Here is a 23,357-nt window from a genome sequence, read left to right as displayed (position 1 = left end):
ATTTGTCCCCATGTGTAATTGCAAACTGTAATCTTTTTTATGGTGGTTTTGGAGCAGTGTATTCTTCCTTGCTGAGCAGTCGATACTACTGTGGATGCAGATACAATACTTTTGTACCTGTTTCCTCGAGCATTCTCACAAGGTCCTTTGCTGTTGTTCTGGATTTGCACTCTTCACACCAAAGTATGTTTATCTCTAGGAGACAGAACACGTCTCCTTCCTGAGTGGTATGACAACAGCTGCTCATTGTATTGGTTGATGCATTTTGGTTGTGGGACTATGGGAAAGGCACATCGCTTCTTGTTCAAGCTCTTGGCAGAGATCTCACTGTATTTCTCCTCCATGTTTGTTGCCACTGTGACAATATTATTGTCTTCACAACGGACCAGCAACTTGTCTCCTTGGGTCAGAACCTCAGAGGTTACATAGATCCAACATATCCAGAACTTAACAAGTGAAACTAAAAGAAAGAACAGAGTAGAAAGTTGGTAGAACAGGAACAATGTATGCGTATAAGTGTGTATACCTAGATGCACTGTCCTAGCCCACCAGTCACTATTGTTGCCGTCAGCGTGTTGACTCATTCTAGGACCACATTGAACAAAGCTGAGTAATTGCAAATTTATATATCAATACTAGACACCTTAAAGATGATGTGGACCAAACATCTTTGCCCTATCTATATGTTAACATACTTTACTAATCTTTTGTTTGGCAGCCATCATCTTCTTATGGTGCAGACAGCAAGTAAACAGCTCTGGTCATGTGACAATTTACACTAAACAAGTGACACAGCACATATTTAAATGGGACCCTTTATTATTTCAATAATAGCTGGAAATGCATTGATAAATCATTCAGTAAAATGTACAGCCTTATAACTGAAAATGTTTTTTACGGTCACTATTGTGACAAATGGGATTAAATGGGGTGGGGGGGGCAATATTTTTAAGGGAAACCTGTATAAAATAGACTAGTTGAAGAAAGTAGCATTGCTGGTATTTAGACCGTAGTCCTTGAATAAGTAACCCTATAATGACATTCCACAGACACATTGATTCTTAAATTTTAACAAGCTGCACATTCCCTGCACTCCCACAGCATGATGCTACTATCATCATACTTCACTGTAGAGATGTCTCGAGGTATGGACAGTGTTTAGTTTGTGCTACACATAATGCTTTGTGTTGGGGCGAAAAAGCTAAATTTTGTGATGAACTGACTTCAAAACTGTTTCTCTCATTGCAGATGCGTAACTAGCATATTTTCTAGAAATGTCTAGAATAAGTCTAGAAATGTTTTCAGACACTACTTTTGGATTCAAGTAGTAAATCTCAAATGAATCTCCCATTGTGACCAAATGTGACAGCAAAAGAAGTGGTTCACAGGCAGAGGCCATAGGTAAGATTTCTTTAATCTGTGTAGGCTGGGAGCTTCCACAATATATTACAGTGCCAAAATACACATATCTTTTTTCTCACAAATATATCCCATTAAATCCCAATCTCATCTTTTAATAATTGAACTTGAGTTTCCGTTTTTTTTTTTATTGCCCAGAATGAAATACACCATTTTTATTTCAATAAACCATTTGTAATTCATTAATATGAAATAATTGGTCAGGGTTGTGATGGCAATTTCATCGATCAGAACTCTTAAAGGAGGAAGTATAGAGACAAAATTCTCTTGGCATAATTACATTTATTTACAAATAGTGAAACGCGTCAAATGCTTACAAACATAATCATCGGGGAGTCTCTAACTTAATACATGAACAGTCATCAGTACTTATAGTGGAAAAAGGGGTGTGGTAAGATGCTGCCCATCTGTCTTATGTCAATAAAACACATTCCCCTTGTTCTATCACATGTCCTGGGCTTCAAACAAAGGGACAGGCTGTCCTCCCCCACATGGGTAACCTTCTCAACTCTTGAGGAGGACTCACAGCATCTGGACAAACAACAGATAGACACTGATGGGTTATACAATTATTAAGGAAATCGTATTCCACAAGATTTATTTTATTGTTGAACAAACACAATGCTTTCAGTCAATCCAAAATATAATTGAACCGCAAAACTGATTGTTTAACAAAGGAAACATTTGTTTTGATCTTTCTCAGGGGAATACATAAGTGTGCACAATTATTAGGCAACAATTAGTGTGCAGAATTATTAGTCAACTAAATTACAAAAATAGTTTCTCCAGCTCACTTGATTATTCTCAATTTTTAGAGTAAGTGCAAAAAGCAACACCAAATGAAAATGAAATAACATTTCTGTCAGTTTCTTGATCTATTCACGATCAACTTTCGCTGAAGAAGCAATCACAGCCTCCCAAATGCTGTTCAAAGATGTGTATTGTCTTTCCTGACTGTAAATCCCACATTTGAGAAGGGTTCACAAGTACTCAATAGGATTTAATTCAGGTAAGGAAGGGGGCCAGGTCATTATTCAGGCATATTTGAGGCCCTTGCTTGCTAGCCAAGCAGTGGAGTACTTGGATGCATGTGATGGAGCATTGTCCTGCCTAAAGAACATGGCCTTCTTAAATGCTGAGGATTTCTTCCTGTACCACTGCTTGAAGAAAGTATTTTCCAGAAACTGGCAGTAGATATGGGAGTTCAGTTGAATTGTTTTTTTACCTTTTCAACCCGAAAAGTTCCAACTACCTCATCCTTAATGTTAGCAGCCCATACCAGTACCCCTCCTCCACCTTGCTGGTGCCTGACTCGAAGTGGTGCCATGTGTCCTTTAGTGATGTCCACAGGCCCATCCATCTGATCCATCAAGAGTCACTCTCATTTCATCTGTCCATGAAACCTTTGAAAAATATGTCTTCAGTTATTTCTTTGCCCAAACAATACACTTCAACATGTGAATCTTATTCAGTGGGGGTCTTCTTTCAGCCTCCTTGACCTTGGCCATGTGTCTGAGCACTTGACACCTTGTACTTCTGGACACTCCAGGTAGGTTGCAGTTCTGGAATGAGGTGGCGCTGGAGGATAATGGGTTCCTGGAAGTCTTTTGATATTAATTTGCGTCTTTTCTTCTCTATAAATGTTTTGCACCCCATTTGACTATTCGCAACAAAATGTTTGAGTGTCCGGTGGTCACGCTTCAATAGTTTAGCTATTTCAAGAGTGTTGCATACATCTGAAAGGAATAATACAATTTATGACTTCACTCTTTTTTGGGTCATTTTACCTGTGGTCATGAAGCTGCCTAATAATTCTGCACACCTTGATATAAGGTGTTATTCACTGTTGCCACACCCTCCCTCATTACACAAATAAATATCACTTGAAAATGATTCAATCCAATGACCATTCAAGTTTATATGGTCTGGAGTTGGAAAATGTGCATAGAAATAATAATAATATGATCAGAATACTCACTTGCCTAATAATTGTGCCTAACATTTTGTTGCTGTCACCAATGACTGGAATTATTTGGAAAGAAAACATAAGCTTAACACTTTTCTTTCAAGTTGCTGAAATAAACAAAATGCAGTTTGATTAATACCTGCTGAATATAGTATACTGTGCAGAAATACACAGTGGTATAGTATTGAAACATATCTATTGTCATTCTTGAATATTGTTACTGTTGCCAGAGTGGATTTACTGACAACTGGGCTGGACCCACTGCCCAACTAAACTCATGGAAAGGCCATAATTGATAAAACTTCTTTGTATTCCCCTTTGAGTTACTCTACCATCACGCATCTGTAACCCTTTTCCCTTCCCCTTGCTTGGTCTATTTTTGCAAGTAGCAACTCAAAGATGACCTAATTTATGCTTGAATAAGGATTTATTGCTGATTGAAAAATTGTGGAATAACTTTTAGTATAGCTGGAGAAGAGGGTAACATCCAAGGGAGTATTTTATATCAGCTCTGAACAAATGTTGCACTTTTGTTAACCATGATTTATTCACCTTAGTTTTCCATCTTTTGTAGAACGTTGTGTTTATTGTGTTATGAGTTTCAATTAAGATATATTAACAACCGAGAAAAAACTGTATGTATTTGGAAAAAGTGTTCTCTTCTAATGCTCAAGCATATCAGGGGCTTTTATTCCGAATGTTAACCGGAAATACCTTTCTAACGTCGCTGACAAGACGCTGGTCTTTATGGGCGTACTCAAAACAAAGCAAAAAACGGACGGCAGACAGGTAGAATTGTCGTCACGGAAGTAAGAGCAGCGATGGAGTCCCAGGTACGTTTTATCGCTAGAGTTTTAATTCTCAATTTCCAATTTAAAAAACATATGTTTCTGGTGGCAACATGCCTGGCCAACCTCCCCACAGTGTTAGCGATCTCATAGTGTTAACGGGTAACTGTTCCAGCGTCTCGTAAAAGTTACTTGAAAAAGAAACTACAGTATGGATTTCAGCACCTAAATATAATAGCCCGCATTTATTAAGCCAGGACTTGTTATTCAGCTAGGTCACATGCAGATAGATACTTCCTGGTGTCTAGTCAAGTGTGTCCTTTTGTTGGCTTATTTACAGTAGCTAGCTAGCTAAGTGAAATAGCTTCCTCAGCTAAACTGAGTGAACAGCAAAAAGTAACTATATCATTACAAAATAACATTTATTTTATTAGGGAGGGATTGGGGCTGATATTTTTGAATGACTTACGTTAACTAGCCAAACAAACTATCAGGCACTGAACTTGCTAACAAGTACAATTCCATGTACTAGCTGGTATTAGTAATGTAGCTATAGCTCGAAATAACTTTACAACTAGAGTTGTAGTAGCAAATGACATTAGGGAGACTGGACAAGCTTGCCAATTAACCGCTATTATCTCAGTCTTCGGTCAAGTAACAAGAAACAACCAACAAAGATAAACCCATCAATGCGGGTGGTGAGACATTGTTTATCCCTGACACAATATGTTAATGCCTCCTCTGTGGTGTGTGGAAAGGTAATGACGAATCCAGAAGACATCTCCAAGCTCTACCGAGAGCTGAGCCTGTTTCCCTCACTGACCCGAGCTGATGTAGGACCAGTGATAACATCGCAGTATGGCGGGAAATACAGCAACATCTACACAGGTTTATCTATCTTTTTGTCCAGCTGACTGTCTGTCCGGTAGTCTTGCTGTTTCCATTTTTGTAACAACTTAATGTTTTTTCCCTTAGAATGGAGTCAGCGGGATCTAGAGAGGAATGAGAACGTCAAGTACTGTCGGCAGTACATCGTGTTTCACGACGACAAATCTGTGGTCTACTCGGGACCCTCAGGAAACTGTACAGAGATCAAGGGAGAGTATGTGGACAATTGACCATAAGTTGCACATTATCAAACTGAATAAGTTAAAGCACAACTAGACTAAATGAAAGTTTAGTAGGTAAGAGCCCATCGGGTGTGCATCATCACGCGTACAACAAAGACAAGGAAAAACTGAGGATAAAAACTGTCTAATCATTCTACACACATCGTTACATCAGCTTACATGAGTATAACGGTCCTAATGATCCGTATTAATACATATCTCTGGTTTTCTCTAATTATACATTAGTATTTAAATGTCAAGTGTATTGTGCATGCATCATTTATATTGTATGACCCCTTTTCCAAAGAAGTTGTGACGCTGCGCAAAATGGAAATAAAAACAGAACACAATGGTGTGCAAATCATTTAAACCCCATATGCAATAGAAAATAGTGAAAAGATGACATATCAAATGTTGCAACTAAGACATTTTATTGTTTCTTGAAAAATACATGTCAACTTTGAATTTAATGCCAGCAACACATTTTGTATAAGCTGTGTTGTGACAGAGGCAACAAAAGACTGGAAAAAGTTGTGTTATGATAAAAAACTAAACCTGGTGGAATATCCCATAACTAATTAGGTCAATTGGCAACAGGTCAGTAACATGATTGGTTTTTAAAAGATAATTCCAGAGAGGATGGGTAGGTGTTCGGGCAAGTATGAAAGGCTGCGCAGGCAAGCATTTCAAAAATTTAAGAAAAACGTTTGTCAACGTACATTTATGAAGAGTTTTGTGGATCTCATCATAATATGATTAAAGGATTCTTAGAATCCAGAGATACCTATGTTTGCAAGGGTCAATATATGTAGAGGTTTTAGAGGAACAGATGCTGCCACCCAGACTGTCTTTTTCAGGGAAGACCTTGCTTATTTCAGCAAGACAATGCAAAACCACATTCAGCATGTATTTCAACAACATGTCTCCATAGTAAAAGAGTCCGGGTGTTAAACTGGCCTACCTGCACTTCCTTACTTGACATTTTCAAAATGGGTTCTGTCAATATGTTGAACAACAACACCTCCCGCTTTTACCAACCCACCACCTGACAGACCTTAAGTCTGAAAATTGTGCGATCGTCCCAAAACCTGCTTTACCCCGGGCACATCTGTAGATTTTAATGAACAGATTATTTACATATTGCCTGTTCTTGTCAAACCATCTCAGTACTGTCCTATAGGTGTTGGATCGCTTAGCAATTAGAACATAATACCAGTAAAAAAATACATAAAAAAAAAGATTTCCATATCCCTCAGTGGACTGTCATTGAGCAGGATTGTTAATTAACCTAACTGCTTCTGTAAATCACTCTGGAAAAGAGGCTACTATATGACAATGTAATGCTAATATTATGTTGCGTAGTTGATTGGTCACATTTGCTTCTTGCCAGGTTGCTGAGTAAAGATTCTCCGTCAGGAGACATGAAGGCAGTCGTGAGAGAGAGCAACATCAAAGGGGAGGACAAACAGTTTCTGGAGGTGAGCATCTCTTGATCTCTTTTCAAGTTTGTCTCTTTATTTAACCCCCAATATACAGCTGACCTTGTAATGTAAGTACATAGAATGGGGCAATGCTTGACCTCTTTCACTAGTTTGAACTGATAGCCGACCCCTCATCCGTTCTTTGACCCCCTCAGATCTGGAGTAAGAACATGAAAGTGAAGAGCATTAACTTGACATCCCTGAAGAAGCATGGGAAAGTCTATGAAGATGGTGAGAGAACTGTAATGTCACGCATCTCTCTTTTTTAAGACTTCATTAAGCTTGGTTAGATATTACAATAAACTTGGTTTGTTTTAACAACTATCAAAGTGTTTCAGACACATTCTATTTTGGATTCACTTTTTGGTTTAAAACTGTTTCCAGACCAGTTTGGCTGTCTGGTGTGGTCACACTCTGAAACCCACCTCTTGTATGTGGCTGAGAGGAAGAGGCCCAAGGCAGAGTCTTTCTTCCAGGTTTGGTTTCTCAACACTTAATAGGTGGCAGGTAGTCTAGTGGTCTGAGCATTGGTACCAGTAACCAAAAGGTTACTTGATCAAATCCCTGAGCCAGCAAGTTATAAAATGTCAAGTGATAGTTGTTACTTATAGCTACCCAGTCGTCGCTATTCCAGGGACTGCATAGTCAGTAAATGTACCTGGTTAAATTAAGGTAAAACAAAAAAACACTGAACAGTTTTTTGTGTTTCGGTGCTGAGCCATCTGATGTCACCTCAATATGTAGAGTCTGCAGTCCTAGCTTCACAGGGAAGCACGCACAGAAGTGTCAGAATGAAGAGCCGGTTTGGGATGTAGGGTTTGAGCATTGCCGGAAGGGAGGTGTAGCTCCCATTACTGCTCCATAGGCAAGCACCAACTGGAAGGAGTGGGATGACCGGAGAATTTAGGAAGGTTGAACACCAGGCAGGTGTTGGTCATTCATTTTTCTCTGTAATACAGTCAGAGTCTCCTGAGTCATGTTCTCTTGGTGAAGAAGAGGAGGGTATGAAAACAGAGAAGAAGGAAGAGATCACACGGGTAAGGATGAGGATTGACCCAATGAGAAAACAAATCGTCATACTATCTGAAATTCTCAGGTCTTACACTGAAACATTATCCTGTCGGTGTGTGCCTGTGCCGTATTCCTCCCGTGTTACAGGGGGAGCAGTTCCTTTTCTATGAGGACTGGGGGGAGTCCCTGGTCAGTAAGAGTTCTCCTGTACTGTGCGTTTTGGACATTGAGGGCAGCAATGTTTCTGTGCTTGAGGGAGTCCCGGACAACATCTCGCCAGGCCAGGTCAGTAGTGTGTGTACACGTCTTGGAGTCTATGCATGTGGTGTATCACTGTTATATCAGTATCACTCTCTTCCCAGGCTTTTTGGGCTCCCTGTGATACCGGTGTGGTGTTTGTGGGCTGGTGGCATGAGCCATTCAGACTGGGCCTTAAGTACTGCTTCAACCGCAGGTAAGCACGGGGACTGGTCAGAGCAGAGGGTTAAAGTATGATGATTGACAGCACTTTTAGCCAGTATAAGCCTCAAACCCTCCCTCGCTTTCTCATTTTATAATACAGGTCGTCTTTATTCTATGTGGATCTGACCGGTGGACAGTGTGGTAAGTCTGTTTCACTCTCTCTAACCAAGTTTACAGTTTTTGATGTGAGTACAGTCATACTTTATAAAATGGAAATCACATCAGGTTTGATCAATACATGCTGTTTGTAAAATGGTATTGATGTCAAAGGACATTTTGCTAATTTGTGATGGTGGTTTCATTTTGTATTTAACTATTTATTCAATAAATAATGAAATTACTTCAAGCCCAATTGTTGACTGAATAATGACATTAAAGTTACGGAATGATATCTGTTGGCGACCTACTACGACACTGGAGAACATGCAGTTTATTAGGCTATCGCAGAAATTGGTTATGATGAAATTCATATGGTGTTTAGCTTCTGGTAACCTGACAATTGAAGTGTGACTACTTATAAATACAAATCATCTTGTTCTTATTCAAAATAATAGGTATTCTTATCAAAATACCAAAATAATATCTGATTTGAGATATAATAAAGTGTAAATCAGTTTATTTGAAAAAGCCATGTCTGCACATCCAACATTAGATTTTCAGATCATGCTTTTTACCTGCAGTAACTGCTCTCTTCATACACATTATTGACAACTCACAGGAAAATCTGGCGCCATTTGGATAGGAAAACTTGCTTTTGACAGAATTATATGATGCTCTGCGCTGTTCTTTACTTTACCATTTCCTGTAAGCGTATTTGTTTTTTGCTCTCTCAGAACAGCTTTCTTCAGGTTCCAGCGCTGTGTGTTCCCCCAGACTAAGCCCAGACCGGTGCCGAATAATTTATCTAGAGTGCACTGTCTTTGGGCCTCACCAAAACTGTAGCCGGCTCTGCATGGTAATAAGGAAGTATCAAAATGTCTTTGTGTGGTCCAACAGTTGAAGCTCCTGCCTCGGGTGCACTCGATGCCAAGAAACTCTCTACTTCCCTGTCCAATAAAGCACGGAACAATTCCTGGGAAAATGTTTCGTTTTAAACAGAGGGGGGAACATGGTATAATGTACCCCACTCTTGTCATGTGTTTAGCATTGATAGTTATGTCCTGTGTGTTTGCTAGTACGACTGGTACACCAAGAAGACCTCAGTGGTGATGGATATGGTTAAGAGACCCAGAGATGGTGAGGAATGGTTTAGTCACCGACCATGTTATGACTGATTGGTTAGTCTGCCAGAGTAACACATTTATCGCGTGGGGGTTTGTTCCAGATGGCTTCACTGGCATCTACAGCTCATCACTGTCCCCTTTGTGCTGGTCAGCCGACAGCCAGCGCGTCCTGGTCTCTTGTCCCCAGCGCAGCCGCAAGGTAAAGACCCCCCCCCCCCACACACACACACACACACACACACACACACACAAATACTGACGTGTTTGTGTGTCTCCTATAGGATCTGCTGTTGGTGGACACAACCACCGGAACGGTTTCCTCTCTGACATCAAGTGAGTTGATCACACCGTCATCAGACCCCAACTGCGACCACTGAAATATTTGTTTCCATGTTTTCAAAATCTGGCATCGTTGTTGGAAGTGGTGATTTTTTTTAGGTCAAAACGCCAATGTGTGGTTTTGTCTTCTCCTTTAGAATGTGCAGTGGGCAGCTGGACCTTGCTGACTATAGAGCGAGACCTGATGGTGGTCAGCTGTTCTTCACCTGACTGTCCCCCCAGCCTGGTAGTGTTGACCTAAATACTAAATATCCCTCAGAAGTAAAATCTATTCTCAGTTCAAATGTGAGTAAAGTTCCCTCACAAGCCTTGTTTTTTAAGTGACAAGCTGAGGGATCAGGCTGGAGAAATGTGACCCCTCATTCGTAAGGATGAAATGAGTGACCATAAATGTCATCACAATTACAGTTGAAACCATGTTTTGAGGCTATACAGGATTGTTTACTTTGGTTTAAAAAACATTGGTGTACAATGAGTGTGTATTTTGTGGCACATGTACTAATGCATTCATAAGTAATGATCTTCAAGAATCATTTGTTATGCCTACCTATCATTTACTTGATATTGTCCCTTTAAACATCTCAGTACATTAAGGGACAGTTTTGTGGATTATATCAAGCCTAGTCCTGGACTAAAACATTTGTTAATCTGTCCTGAAAAAAAAAAATGAATTGATAGTGACATATTGCGTGTCATCACAATACAAAACAAATGTCCGCTTTGACAGCAGTTTGGTCTACTACATCTCCGTATTTGTATGATTTTGCTATTAATGACCTGATTTCCTGTGGTCAGAGGGTGGGCTTCCTGCCTGCAGATGATTCAGCGGAGGTTGGCTGGGTCACGCTAGAGGAGTCTCAGACCCAGCCTAACATCGATTGGCAGATCCTCAGCTTCACCCCACCCCCAGAGCAGGATAACGGTCAATACCGTAAGAACATCCACTTTTACCTGTTTTTTTCACTATAACCGAGTACATTCATAGAAGATGCTCTTGGTTGTGACTAGCAGTGCCACTAGAATGCTGCTAATATAACTGACATTTTGGGTTGTTTTTTGTAGCTGGTCTGGACTTTGACGCCCTCCTGCTGAAACCAAAGGAGGTGAAGGAGGGAGAGAAGCTGCCACTCCTAGTCACCCCACATGGTAAATTCTACAACATTGTGTGTGTACTTGTGTTGAGGAAGGTAAGTCACTTCTTTATTCAGTTTAGAATTTACTCAGACTAATGGTTAATATCTGGATAGGAGTAGAAGGAGGTGATCTGTACCTAAGGTGTGCTTGCAAGTATCTGTCTGTGTAAATATTTCATATATTTTCCAGTATTTTTTGATCCTTTATCAGCCAGCGATGTGGGGAAAGATGGGGGATTGGGTTGAAATGGCAGTGGTCTAGATTGAAACCCACACTGCAGCAGTACGTGTGCTGCGGCGGCAACGGTTTAGACCACTGTGCAATCCTAGACCTCGTGTTCATTGTTTAACAGAATGTGCTTTCTTTCAGGTGGTCCCCACTCTGTGTTCGTAGCTGAATGGCTGCTTTCTTGCTCCGTGTTGTGCAGGATGGGCTTTGCTGTCCTGTTGGGTGAGTCAATATCCTGGTGTTCTGTCTATATCGGTTGGATATAGGGCTGAATTTAATAAGTCTACACAACGCAGCTGGGATCATAGTCACCAAGAAAACAATTCGTAACACACTACGCCGTGAAGGACTTAAATCCTGCAGCGCCCGCAAGGTCCCCTGCTCAAGAAAGCACATGTACCGTCAAACATGGAGGTGGAAACATTATGCTTTGGGGGTGTTTTTCTGCTAAGGGGACAGGACAACTTCACCGTTTCAAAGGGATGATGGACGGGGCCATGTACCGTAAAATCTTGTGTGAGAACCTCCTTCCCTCAGATAGGGCATTTAAAATGGGTCGTGGATGGGTATTCCAGCAGGACAATGACCCAAAACACACGGCCAAGGCAACAAAGTAGTGGCTCAAGAAGAAGCACATTAAGGTCCTGGAGTGGCCTAGCCAGTCCCCAGACCTTAATCCCATAGAAAATCTTTGGAGGGAGTTGAAGGTTTGAGTTGCCAAACGTCAGCCTCGAAACCTTAATGACTTGGAGAAGATCTGCAAAGAGGAGTGGGACAAAATCCCTCCTGAGATGTGTGCAAACCTGGTGGCCTACTACAAGAAACGTCTGACCTCTGTAATTGCCAAGAAGTGTTTTGCCACAAAGTACATGTCTTGCAGATGGGTCAAATATTTTCTCACTTATTAAAATTTAAATAGATTAAAACTGCGCATCAAATTAGTTTCTGCCTTTATGAGGATGTTATTTCCTTATTACTAAAATCTTATTTTCAAACAATGTATTTTAAGTGACACCAATCAAAATGTCATACGGGATTATGTTAATGATTTTTCAAAATATGACTTTACACTTCTTTTAAATCAATAATACTTAATGAATATATAAAGTGAGGCAGTAACCACTATTTAGAGCTCAGAAAATTAAGATATTTTTTTCTAATTATAATGTGTTTTCTTTAAACGTGACACTAGTTGTTTAAGTTCATTACCCACATTTTAACACTCCAATGTTTTATAGTACTTGGCGTCATACTATTATTGTTTTCTCAACTCCATAAAATGAAATGATACGTTTTAAGGGGGAGAAAATCATTGTTATCCTGCCTGACTTTAATTGTTACTCGGTATGGCACCTTATGAGTTTACACATAAATTGTAATTTTCACACAACTTACACATGATGTTCATAAATAATTCATGTTTATGTTATGCAAAGGGAGTCACACTGAAACCCCAGTGTGGTTTCTTTTACAGATTTGGCAAGTATACAAATGTTTAACATTTCCCTTTAAATCATTGATATTTTTTTTTCATATTTATTGATATCAAAACAGCACAACGTTTCAACACCAGGTTTAATTCACTCTTGAGAAGTACCTTGAACCATTTTATTGAAGATCATAATCACTCAAACATTTCTATAAATAAGAGATTATTCAGACAGTAGAAGGCATCATCGCATGATGAGCTAATTGTATTTTGACTTCATCTTTTCTTTTTTTGAACTACATTTGTTACTTCGTTCCTCAATTATGAAGCAACACCTCTATCTCTTTTTCGCCAAATCTCCTGCCTAACCAATGGGTTAGCATTCTTCAGAGCCCTGAACCTTGTCGCTCTGTCTTTGTTTGACAATGGCATCTAGAAAAATCAAGAACATGTGAAAACTGTACATATACATATTAACAGTTATTGATGAATAAATATTAAGCATCTAGGTAAATGAAAAACGTTTTGAAGATGGGTGCACTCTCTTTTGACACAAGTTTTAAGCTGAAATAACTAATAACACACTTCGATGAAGTATGTTTAATTACATGCTGCATTAACAGAGAAGTAAAGTTATTTCATATGGAAAATGTGTCTGTAGGAAATTAAGCTACTCACTCACCTCAGTTGAATTACTGCCACTGAAGAGAGAAAAAAAACTACATTGAGTTCAGTTGAGTGGATGGCCTTTTCTTAAACGTGTGGATTCCCAAATATGACAGGTTTGACAATCATTTAATTTAACTATATTCTAATATTATTATGAAATATGATTACAAATATGTAATTAATATATATTTAACTTAACACTGTTAATGTGTCCATATCACAATATGAATGGAAATTATACAAATATGCTAAAAACTGTATAAAAAGAATATAATGTCAAACGTTTCATCCGGGATAATGGATGACAATATGGGCTAACAGAAAACTGTGTATAAAACATACCTGGCTAGATTGTCTAATACATTTTGTATTTTGTCCTTATGGCCAGAAAACATTGAGACAAAGACGTTAAGTAGTGTTAGACAATTCATACATATCTCTGCGCTAACTCATGGGAGACATTTTTGACTGTTTATTTGCAATTGTAATTAATTTGCAAATAAAATACTAACTACTTTGCAGGCCTATGAATTGTTTTTTACTACTGTTATGGCATTTCTGAATCTGAATGTCTCCCGAGTAAAAGTATATAGCCAAATTATTTATACTAAAACGTTATTGAGGTTGTTAACTACATTTATAAATAAAATGTTGAATTTATTGCATAACATATTACACTTTACATAAAAAAAAAAACATTTAGTACCTCTCTTTTTGGCATGAGTGGGTGGGGTCGACTATTCGACGACAACAGCTGAGGAACGATAGTGAAAATATTTCAAACATGAACCATGTTCCCATTTCAGGGCTCAACAATAATGATGGTCCTGTGGCAGTGAGTAGTCAAGTCCGGACTAAGTGAACTAGCAAGTCATTGTCCCGATCGGGCCACTGCAAAAAAAGAGAGAGTGAAAAATATCCTCCTGTTGTTTCGTAATCTGGCACACGCACAAAACTACCTTGCAGCTCCTTTCACGCACTGTTGACCAGTCAAGGGCAGTGATGTGATGCATGGCTGTCTGTTATTGTTTTTCAATAAGAAAAAAAAAAAGTCAAAACTTGCGTGAGTCACTCAATTGAAGAAGGCACCGAAGGATAACTATGAGCTCAAACAAAAGGGACATTTTTTACCCCAGTGTAAAAATTATTATCCTGTTTCGACGTCAATGGAACTCCGATGCACTGTATCGTCTGTCCTAAGTGCCCAGCTAGAGCGGACAAATGTACGTCTTTTTACAAAGGCACTGACAACTTTCACAAACAATTCCTGACCAGCAATGCCAGTCACATCTGGTCAGCATGACAGCCAAGCGGGTGGCTGACAATCCGTCTTCAGGGCCCTTGGTTGTATTTGGAATTTAAATGCAGATGTCCCTTGGCTGATTGCACGACATAGTTTATAACAACCATACCTGGTAACTGATTCAGCCATAGACTGTATATAAAAGGGACGACGCCCTTTCGCTCTTTTCCATTGGTGAAAAATGAAGCCGCCAGTGTCCCGATACGGCGCTGACATCTTGGACTTGCGTCTGCGCAGATAGCGATCTTGGGACCAGTTCTGCGCAGTAGTTATGTGCAGTAGCGAGCAGGAAGTAAAGCCGTAAAGCCGCGAAATCAACGGCCCCTCCCCTGTGCCCCGCCCTCACTCTCCCTTGCAGAATGCGCATACCGTAATCAATCGCAAGTCCAAGTACAGTACAACCTTTGCTTGTTAAACCTAGACGATATGTTATAGCCTAACTTACATCATGTTTAACCTTCATTTAGAATAGGCCTAATACAAAAATAATTGGTAACTTCTAGCTAACGATCACCTGCTAGCTATTAACGAGGCTTGTTGTCTTTTAGCTAACGTTAGCTAGCCCATTACATTTATTTACTAATTAAATAGCTTATAAATTTAACTTACCGAAAAAAAAGATCGATTGGAAATGCCAGATCGGTTAGCACAATGTACTGCAGAACAACCCATTATGTCCGTGTGAAATTATATCAATTATAGAAATTTAGAGATTAAATGTAAAGCTCCAATCTCCTCAGTCCTCCGAAGGAGGATGGCGCTTCAGTGGCTCCTTGGCTCAGATAGCTGTCAATCAAAGCTGTGAATCACGACGTCACACCACCGTTTTTAGAGCATTAAATAACTAACTAAAAACCAACTTATTTAAAAAAAAACTCTTGAATTTACATTAGCGTGATACAAACTACAGTAAATGACAGAAACCAGCTTCGGAAAAAAGATAATTGAAGGGTAATTTAATTGTTTAGTTGGTCTCGCGTCCTATTGAATAACATGGGGAGGGCGGGGTTTATGACCTATACTGGGACCACTCACCAGGGGGCGATCGAGACGTTTTGGCTTCACTTTTCAGGGCTTGTGCGGCACGCTTGGATTCAGCTTGTTCCCTGGGGTGAATGCTTTTTTGACTTATTTTTATAATTAGAAATGTTATGAAAGAAATATAAAACTATATTGTTTTATATATCCAGAATACATTTCATAAATGATTAATCATGTTAAGTAACAAAAGTATTTGGTAACACTGATATGTTGTAACATTGATATGTTGTAATTTACACTGATAAATTACAACTTTTGGAAGGAGGGACAGTAAGTTTCAAACAAAAACTTACTGGCCCGAAAAGTTAACGTTGAGCCCTGCATTTTCAACTTCCTGGTAGAAGGCTGAAGGTTCTCAAGAATCTGTCAGTATTTTGCTCTGTCCATTTTCCCTTCTGTCCTGACTCCAGTCCCAGCTGGAGAGAAATGTCCCCACAACAGGATGTTGCCACCACTGTGCTTTACTGTTGGCATGGTGTTCTTTGGGTGGAAAGATGAATTGGGTTTTCACTAAGCCAATCGTTTTGTGTTCAGGCTCCAATGTTGTATTTTTCTTGCCACCCTCCCAAAGAGGCCACATTGGCCAGTCTTTGCCGTAAAGGCCTGAAGCCCCTTCAAAGTTGCCAATTGCACTGCTTAGCAGTGGAGTCCTCTATGACCAACTGCTTTTATTCTGAATTAATCAAAATCGCTACAGTTGATAAATAAATGGAAGCCGATTAATTGTTTATTTTCACTAGGATATTTTGGGTTACTGTGTTTTCTTTTCAGGCTGTAGGGTGAACATTTTGAAAGGTTGTGGTGACTTTCTATACCTAATGTATATCCCTCAAATAAATTTTAAGCAGTTAAATTAACTATTAATAGCCATTAGCGATGAGATACATGTTTTTCTGTTCCCTTTGTTTGGTGTTGTAGTAATTGTTCTTTGTTTACTTATTTTCTCTTTGTTACTTTTATGCTGCTCAGTTTGTACCGACAATTGTTTGGTCAACTTTGTTGGATAATAGCATTCTGTTTGTAGATTTATGAATTTATTAAAATCTCTACTACATGGAAATTATAGGTCCCTATTAGGTTATGGTGCAGTGGGCCCACGGTTCAGTACGTATCGTGGTTTGTGGGTCACGGTAACTATATGGTTTCGGTTTGAATGACACAAAGTGTTTTCACTTGAGTAGTCGACAGTAGTAAAGCAGTGCTTCGAGTCTGTACTTGGTTTATGGTCTTATCCTTGTGTTGAATTGAATGCTGGATCCAGCGGTACCTCTTCCAATTTGCTTCTCTCTGTCTTGCTAGCGCTCGCCTTTGGCACGTTGGAGTTGAGAAATTATTTGTTTTTAGTTTCCCCTCTTCATGGGGGCCTTTACTGAAAGGTTTCCTGCTGAAATTACATTGCAAATTGTACATTGGTTGTTTTAACGGGGAGGGGGTTGCGTTCACTGTGATTGACACATTTTGAGACATTGCTGTTGAGTGAAGTTTGTCAGCTCTCAGGAGACCCCAAACGGCCTGGGGCTCCAAGCAGTTCCCTGCTTTACCTTTCCACAAGCTGTGCGTCTGGTTCTGTGGATCTGAATCTACAACGTGCGTGTAGTCTGCAGCATAATAAGCATGTTTTGGAAATTATGGGAAAATGACCAGCATATCGTAACTCTGCGGTTCACTTGTGCGTATTGAACCATAGGGGGCATACTGAACAGTTTGATAACGAATCATGGCATCCCTATTCCCTAGATAGGTAATGTTTATGAAATATGATGTGTAGTTTAACAGCGCAGGGATTTGTCAAATATGTAAGACCTCATAAATTTGTTGGGAATGGACAGAGTTGTGGACAGAACAGTGTGTTTGTTTCAGTGAACTACCGCGGCTCCTTAGGCTATGGCCAGGACAGCATCCTGTCTTTACCTGGGAACGTGGGCTCTCAGGACGTCAAGGATGTTCAGGTACATAACCACACACATCCACACACAAACGTACATGCACACGCTTTGTAGATCACTGTGTGACATTCTCAGTATTTTCCTATTCTTTCTTACCCTTCTAATCTTTGCTCTCCTCTCATCGTCCTCTCTTTTATCATTCTGTTATTTTTGTCTTTAGTTTGCCGTGGAGAGTGTTCTGAAGAGTGGGGGATTTGACCAGCAGAAGGTAGCAGTTTCTGGGGGTTCCCATGGTGGATTCCTGGCCTGCCATCTGATAGGCCAGTACCCAGAGTTCTACAAGGCCTGCGTGGCTCGGAACCCCGTCATTAACCTGGCCTCCATGATTGGCAGCACCGACATCCCAGACTGGTAGACACACACAGATTCCTGGCTGGCATTTATAATTTTAGTGAATACATAGACATGCAGACGTTAAGTACTGTATTTTCACTTACTATGTCAGAAGATACACACACAGACGCATTTATCAGAATTACGGTCGATTTCATTAAAATCCCAGTCAAATAAGAAAGTATACACAAACTCCAATTCTGACTTTCCTGTTTAAAGAACTTTATGCAGTACTTTTCAACACCTCAAATGGCAACGTTGTGATGATTTCTACTTCTAGCCTGCTTTACACAGACAGGTGTTAACAAGTGTGCTGACATTCTCTACTGGTAGGCTATGAAATCGTCAGACGTGCATTCAATCTTTTGACAAATAATTTATATTTTTGTCTTACATTTTTGCAATTTCTTTAATGAAATTGTTTTTTTTTTAAATACATTTGAAATCCTTAAACAGGATAAATTGGACGCCCGCAACTAGAACCCTTACAGTTTGCCTATAAGGCTCGGACAGGGACTGACGATGCTACTCTTTAACTTTGGTAAAGACGGTGGTTGGTCACCACCAGGCAGATGAAATGGCCCTGGTGGGACAATTTTTTGGAGTTGCCACATCAGATGGGAACTATTTTAATCAGGTTAGATATATTCAGCAGACAGTGGTGCCTGTCAAGCAGCCTACGCATCAATGTGGATTGAACAAAGGAGCTGATGATCATCAATGGCAATAGCCTGCCAACATCCCATCCACTTTCTCTTAACAATCAGCCACTAGAGGTGGTTGAGTGTTTTAAAAATGTAACATCTTAACTGCTATTTATTTAATTTTTTTATCAATCCAGCCTAGGGCAGTGGTTGGCTGTGAATTAATATATTTGTGTCCTTCATGTTTTAACTGAATATGATTAGTTTTTTCTAATTCCATTTATAGGTTTAGGCTTTAAGTAAGAATTGTGATAAGAACCAGAATGGCTTTTGATGTTGTTGACAATGCCGACAATTTGCAATGGCGACTCCACTGGCGAAGGTGGGATGAAGCAAAACCTTTATCACGAATTGGGTTTCATGAAAATACTTACTTTTTTTTTTTTAAGCTAATCGTTATTTTCATTGTTAAGAGAGTTGGGTGATTAGGAATCTTAGGTTAGGGTTTACTAATAGGACAATAGGATTTTATACAGGAATATTGCGTGGCATCCTATTTAGAGTTATTTTTCAAGAATATATTTAGAATAGAATATAACCCTATTGTCCATCCAGGATGGACATTTTTCTTTGGCACCACCACCCATCGACATCACAAGCACATACCATATATTCTCTCACATTAAAAGGATCCGTACCTCAGAAAACACTGCCTTAAACAGGAAGTTTACACCGGAATCCTTAAGACCCGGAAGTAACGCAGCCTTCTACCTTTATTAAGCTCACAGGCAACCAAGCTGCAACAAGTAGTTGCTTGATGAGGCAAGGCAACCTCATTTGATTACAAAATCCCCAAACTTGGACTGTGCAGGTCACACTGCGCTCCACGGGACCCTTTAGCTGATCTGCAAGCAGCATTTAATGACTGGTGCTTCAAGGATGCAGCTAACCACGAGGCATTGCATTTTACTGTTGTGCCTTTCAGGAACCCCTTTAAATCAGCGCTTCTTAAACTTTTTTCGACTCTTTCTACTGTCTTGGATCTTGTCGAAGCATTCAGTAAAAAAAGTTAGAACCGTTCAAGTCATTTTGTTCATTTGAGTCCTTAATGCCTACAGTCTTAAGCAATGGCTCAGTGTACAATTTCATCTGTGTTTATCATTACAATCAACTACTACAGTAATTATTTTAGACCTACCATGTGTCCAGTTATGTTACAAACGTCTTTGTTATGCTATTGTCTTGATCTGTTTTTCTTTGCAAACATAAAATTAACAGCGTATTCCATGGATGGGTAGAACACAGCTGCCAGTTCAAATGAATGAAACAACCGTTGGTGGAACTGGATTTTGATCCGTATTTCATTCATTCCAAATAGCCAACAAATTATTTTAACAAATTAATTTAATGTATAAGGACAGTATTACAATTACAGTACAACTATCAAAGCTTAAAGTACTCTGGAGATTTGAGGTGAATGCAAGAGCAGAGAAGCATGCAGAGTTCAGGAGGAAAATGCAAGAGCCTTTTTTCCATCTTTACTCCGGTTATATCCTAAAACTCAAGTAGTTGGTTAGCTGACCTAAGAAAAACAAAACCAGTCCTGTAGAATAGACCCCTTATCAATCAGTGACCCTTTCTAATCTGTTTCCGGGTTCTCTTCCGATGACACAGGGGAGTTCTCTCAAGGATCAAGCAGGCTAAGCAATTAAGAGCAGCCCTTTGGTCCCTGCATTCCCACCTTACAGAAACATTGTTAACCTTAAACATTCCAGTTCAGGATAGACAAGAACTTCGCTGGCTACACAGTTCGCTTATCTTTTCACTTGATGAAAAAGTCAGTTATCATCACCTATATTGATAGTTATTGTATCTATGTCATTCACAAATGGCTAATAAGCTGTTGTACATGTTTTTGAGATTCCCATCCAGACCACACACAGGCGCACACACACACACACACACACACGAAAAGGGATAATGCTACATTCTTTGTGGAAGGCCTTCTATTTGATTAGTTTTTTCTGTAAAGTGTGTTAAACCAACTTGCCCTGTGTTTCAGGTGTATGGTCGTGGCTGGCTATAACTACAGTGCAGATTGCTTGCCTGACCCTGCTGTTTGGGAGCAGATGTTAAACAAGTCTCCAATCAAATATGTCAAACAGGTGTGTTGTCCAGCTGTTACAGTGGATATAAAAAGTCTACACACCCCTGTTAAAATGCCAGGTTTTTATGATGTAAAGGAATGAGACAAAGATAAATCATGTCAGAATCTTTTCTACCTTTAATAATGTGAGCAATTAAATTGTAAAATAAAAAACTCTTAGGTAGAACTGCTTTTGAATATTTTTCCACACACTCATGTAATGCCATTCAATGATCTTAAGTTAAAAGAAAAATTGTGCCTATTAGACAATTAATATTTCTAATAAATAGATTTTATGTTTTTCTTAATGTATTTTTTATTTCCATTTTGAATGTGTTTTTATTTTTGTAATACAGGACCTTATAAAAATAAAATACTATGTAAAAGTTAATATTTTTTATGAGAAAATATATGAAAGTTAAGGTGTAAGGTTATTGATTTGTAAAATATGATTTTGAATATAAATGTTTTGGGTCCCCACAATGATAATGATAATGTAAAATGTGTCTAAGTATTGCATTCTGTGTGAGATCCATTTTTGGCACCTTTTGTATGTCATTGTTAATCTTTAAATAATACCTGTAACTTGTTCCTTTCAGGTGAAGACTCCTGTGTTGCTGACTCTGGGAGAAGATGATAAGCGTGTTCCCCCTAAGCAGGGTATTGAGTACTACAGAGCCTTGAAGGCACTACAAGTCCCTGTCCGGTAGGTGGATATCGTTTGTGTCTCTGTCTGATATGGTATATAGTTCTGTCTTTGTTAATTTCAGGTTAGAATCCATTAAAAACCTAATAGGGCTGTTCACCCTGCACTTGTGCCTTGCGATATGAGCTAGCTTAGACCTGGGCTAAGATAATTTAGACCTGTGCAAATAGTGTTTTCAGTTGGATTTTGTAAAATGGTTAAGGACCATCTTTTTGGTGTTAGTCCCAAAAACACACAAAAGAGCTAGTGTGAAGCAACATTTAAAAAGAATCGAATCACAAAAGCTTAGCTTAAACTTAATTTACATATGTTTTGTGGCCAGTCAAGCAGCAATTTTTCAGTCACATGGTTGCTCTGACAGCCTGGCGACGGTGTTGCAGATGGGGCGGTTTCCTGCACAATTGGGCTATTTTTAATTACAGTGTTTGACCAAAAATGGGCTTAAGCGAAGCGATTTACATATAGGGTTGTATAGGTTTGGGTGTTTTCTTTCTGGAGTCTGCTGTGATTGGGCTGTTAAGTCAATCAAATCTGGCAACACTGCCTGGCAGGCATAACATTGTTGAATCATGGCGGCTTAAACTGGGAATTCTATGGAGCTACTGCACAAGCTGGTCAAATGTTCTACTTTTACAGTCCATGAGTGTTTAGATCACCTCACAAAACATGAAAAACAAAGGTATGCAAACACACTGCCAGTCTTAGGTACTTGTGACACACATACAGCACATACCGCAGTGTAAGGGGATAAATTACTGTTCTATGGGTGGACAGTGTAGGGTAGTGCAGCCAGTACAACACAGAATCGTGTGACAAATGTTCCCGGTAATAATATGAATGTATTCCTACTGTTTAAATGACCCACCACTGCCAGCCTGGGTTGCTGTGAAGAAGTTTGGATTGGTGCGATTATCTTCTGTATTAACTTAGCTAACAATATATGTTTAGCTAGCCTCATTTACATTTGCTAGGCCGTTGGAGTTGGTTGCATCGGTGCAGACGAAAACAGACCATGTCACTCACTATACTCACTATGGGGGACCAGGTCTAAAATGTTTGCACTCACTACTGTAAGTTGCTCTGAATAATACCGTCAGCGTAATGACTCAAGTGTAAATGTGAAATGAGAGCCACTTTATGCACCTGAGGCAGTGGCTTTGAACATCAACTTAGTCCGGTGGTTACAAATTTTTTGGGAAGTCACAATAATTGCCAGAAACACAACAACTACTAATAGATACACATAGCAAATACTAATAGATATATTTGGTTCTAAGCCTCCAAAGGGCATGCAATGCGTTGCTAAGCTTGCCTGTGGTGAAGAATAATGCAGAGCATAAAAAGCTCTTAATATGAATTACGTTAAAGCATTGAGAACTAACTATTACTAGGGGTGCAGGATAAAGACCTCTCTTAACTTTGCTTGGATGTCTTTCTTTTAGGTTGCTTTGGTACCCAGGGAACAACCACTCTTTGTCCAAGGTGGATGCAGAGTCAGATGGCTTCATGAACATAGCTCTCTGGGTGATCCAGCACCTCTCTCTGTGACTTTTCTGTTAGCAATAGCATGCTAACACTACAGGCTACAGGCATTGGCATGCTACCAGGATGTTCATTCTGTGTAAAAAAAAGTGCTAACTAAGGTTGCACTCAAATCAAAAGGCACTTTTAAGTGGATATGGGAAATCTTTCATCTGCAATAATTTTATAGCTTTGTAATTACAGTGCAGAAACAAAATCATAAGCAGTTTATCTGTCAGATATAGATACTGTTGAAAAAAAAGCCTGATGTTGCCTGATGTTATGTTGCTACTATAATGCCATTTTTTGTTTGAAACTTTTCATCATTAAAATGCTACCACCTACACTTTAAACAAGGGCTCCTGGTATTTCCATACAGAAGTAATCAAGTATGTTTTAATTTAAAAACACACTAAACAATCTTTCAGGTTAATATTTTGATGTGTACATTCTGTGATT

The 23,357-nt window shown here is 39.3% G+C and overlaps 1 protein-coding gene across 1 annotated transcript; it reads left to right on the top strand.

Annotated features, from left to right (window-relative positions):
* The first annotated feature begins 4,107 nt into the window (after positions 1–4,107).
* On the top strand, positions 4,108–23,251 carry apeh (acylaminoacyl-peptide hydrolase). The gene is made up of 23 exons (XM_010875917.3): positions 4,108–4,218; positions 4,932–5,061; positions 5,149–5,275; positions 6,673–6,760; positions 6,919–6,994; positions 7,148–7,239; positions 7,723–7,800; positions 7,922–8,059; positions 8,137–8,228; positions 8,337–8,377; positions 9,070–9,191; positions 9,412–9,472; positions 9,561–9,658; positions 9,741–9,792; positions 9,936–10,024; positions 10,594–10,729; positions 10,861–10,944; positions 11,302–11,382; positions 17,463–17,551; positions 17,709–17,899; positions 20,588–20,690; positions 21,271–21,377; positions 22,820–23,251. Exons 1-23 carry the CDS (start codon positions 4,207–4,209, stop codon positions 22,923–22,925), a joined length of 2,193 nt encoding a protein of 730 aa, XP_010874219.1. The 5' UTR covers positions 4,108–4,206; the 3' UTR covers positions 22,926–23,251.
* Positions 23,252–23,357: the final 106 nt, after the last annotated feature.

The sequence above is a fragment of the Esox lucius genome, chromosome 12 (genome assembly GCF_011004845.1).
Source record: "Esox lucius isolate fEsoLuc1 chromosome 12, fEsoLuc1.pri, whole genome shotgun sequence".
In the NCBI taxonomy this organism is placed as follows: domain Eukaryota; kingdom Metazoa; phylum Chordata; class Actinopteri; order Esociformes; family Esocidae; genus Esox; species Esox lucius.
This window is presented reverse-complemented; position numbering and strand designations above follow the sequence as displayed.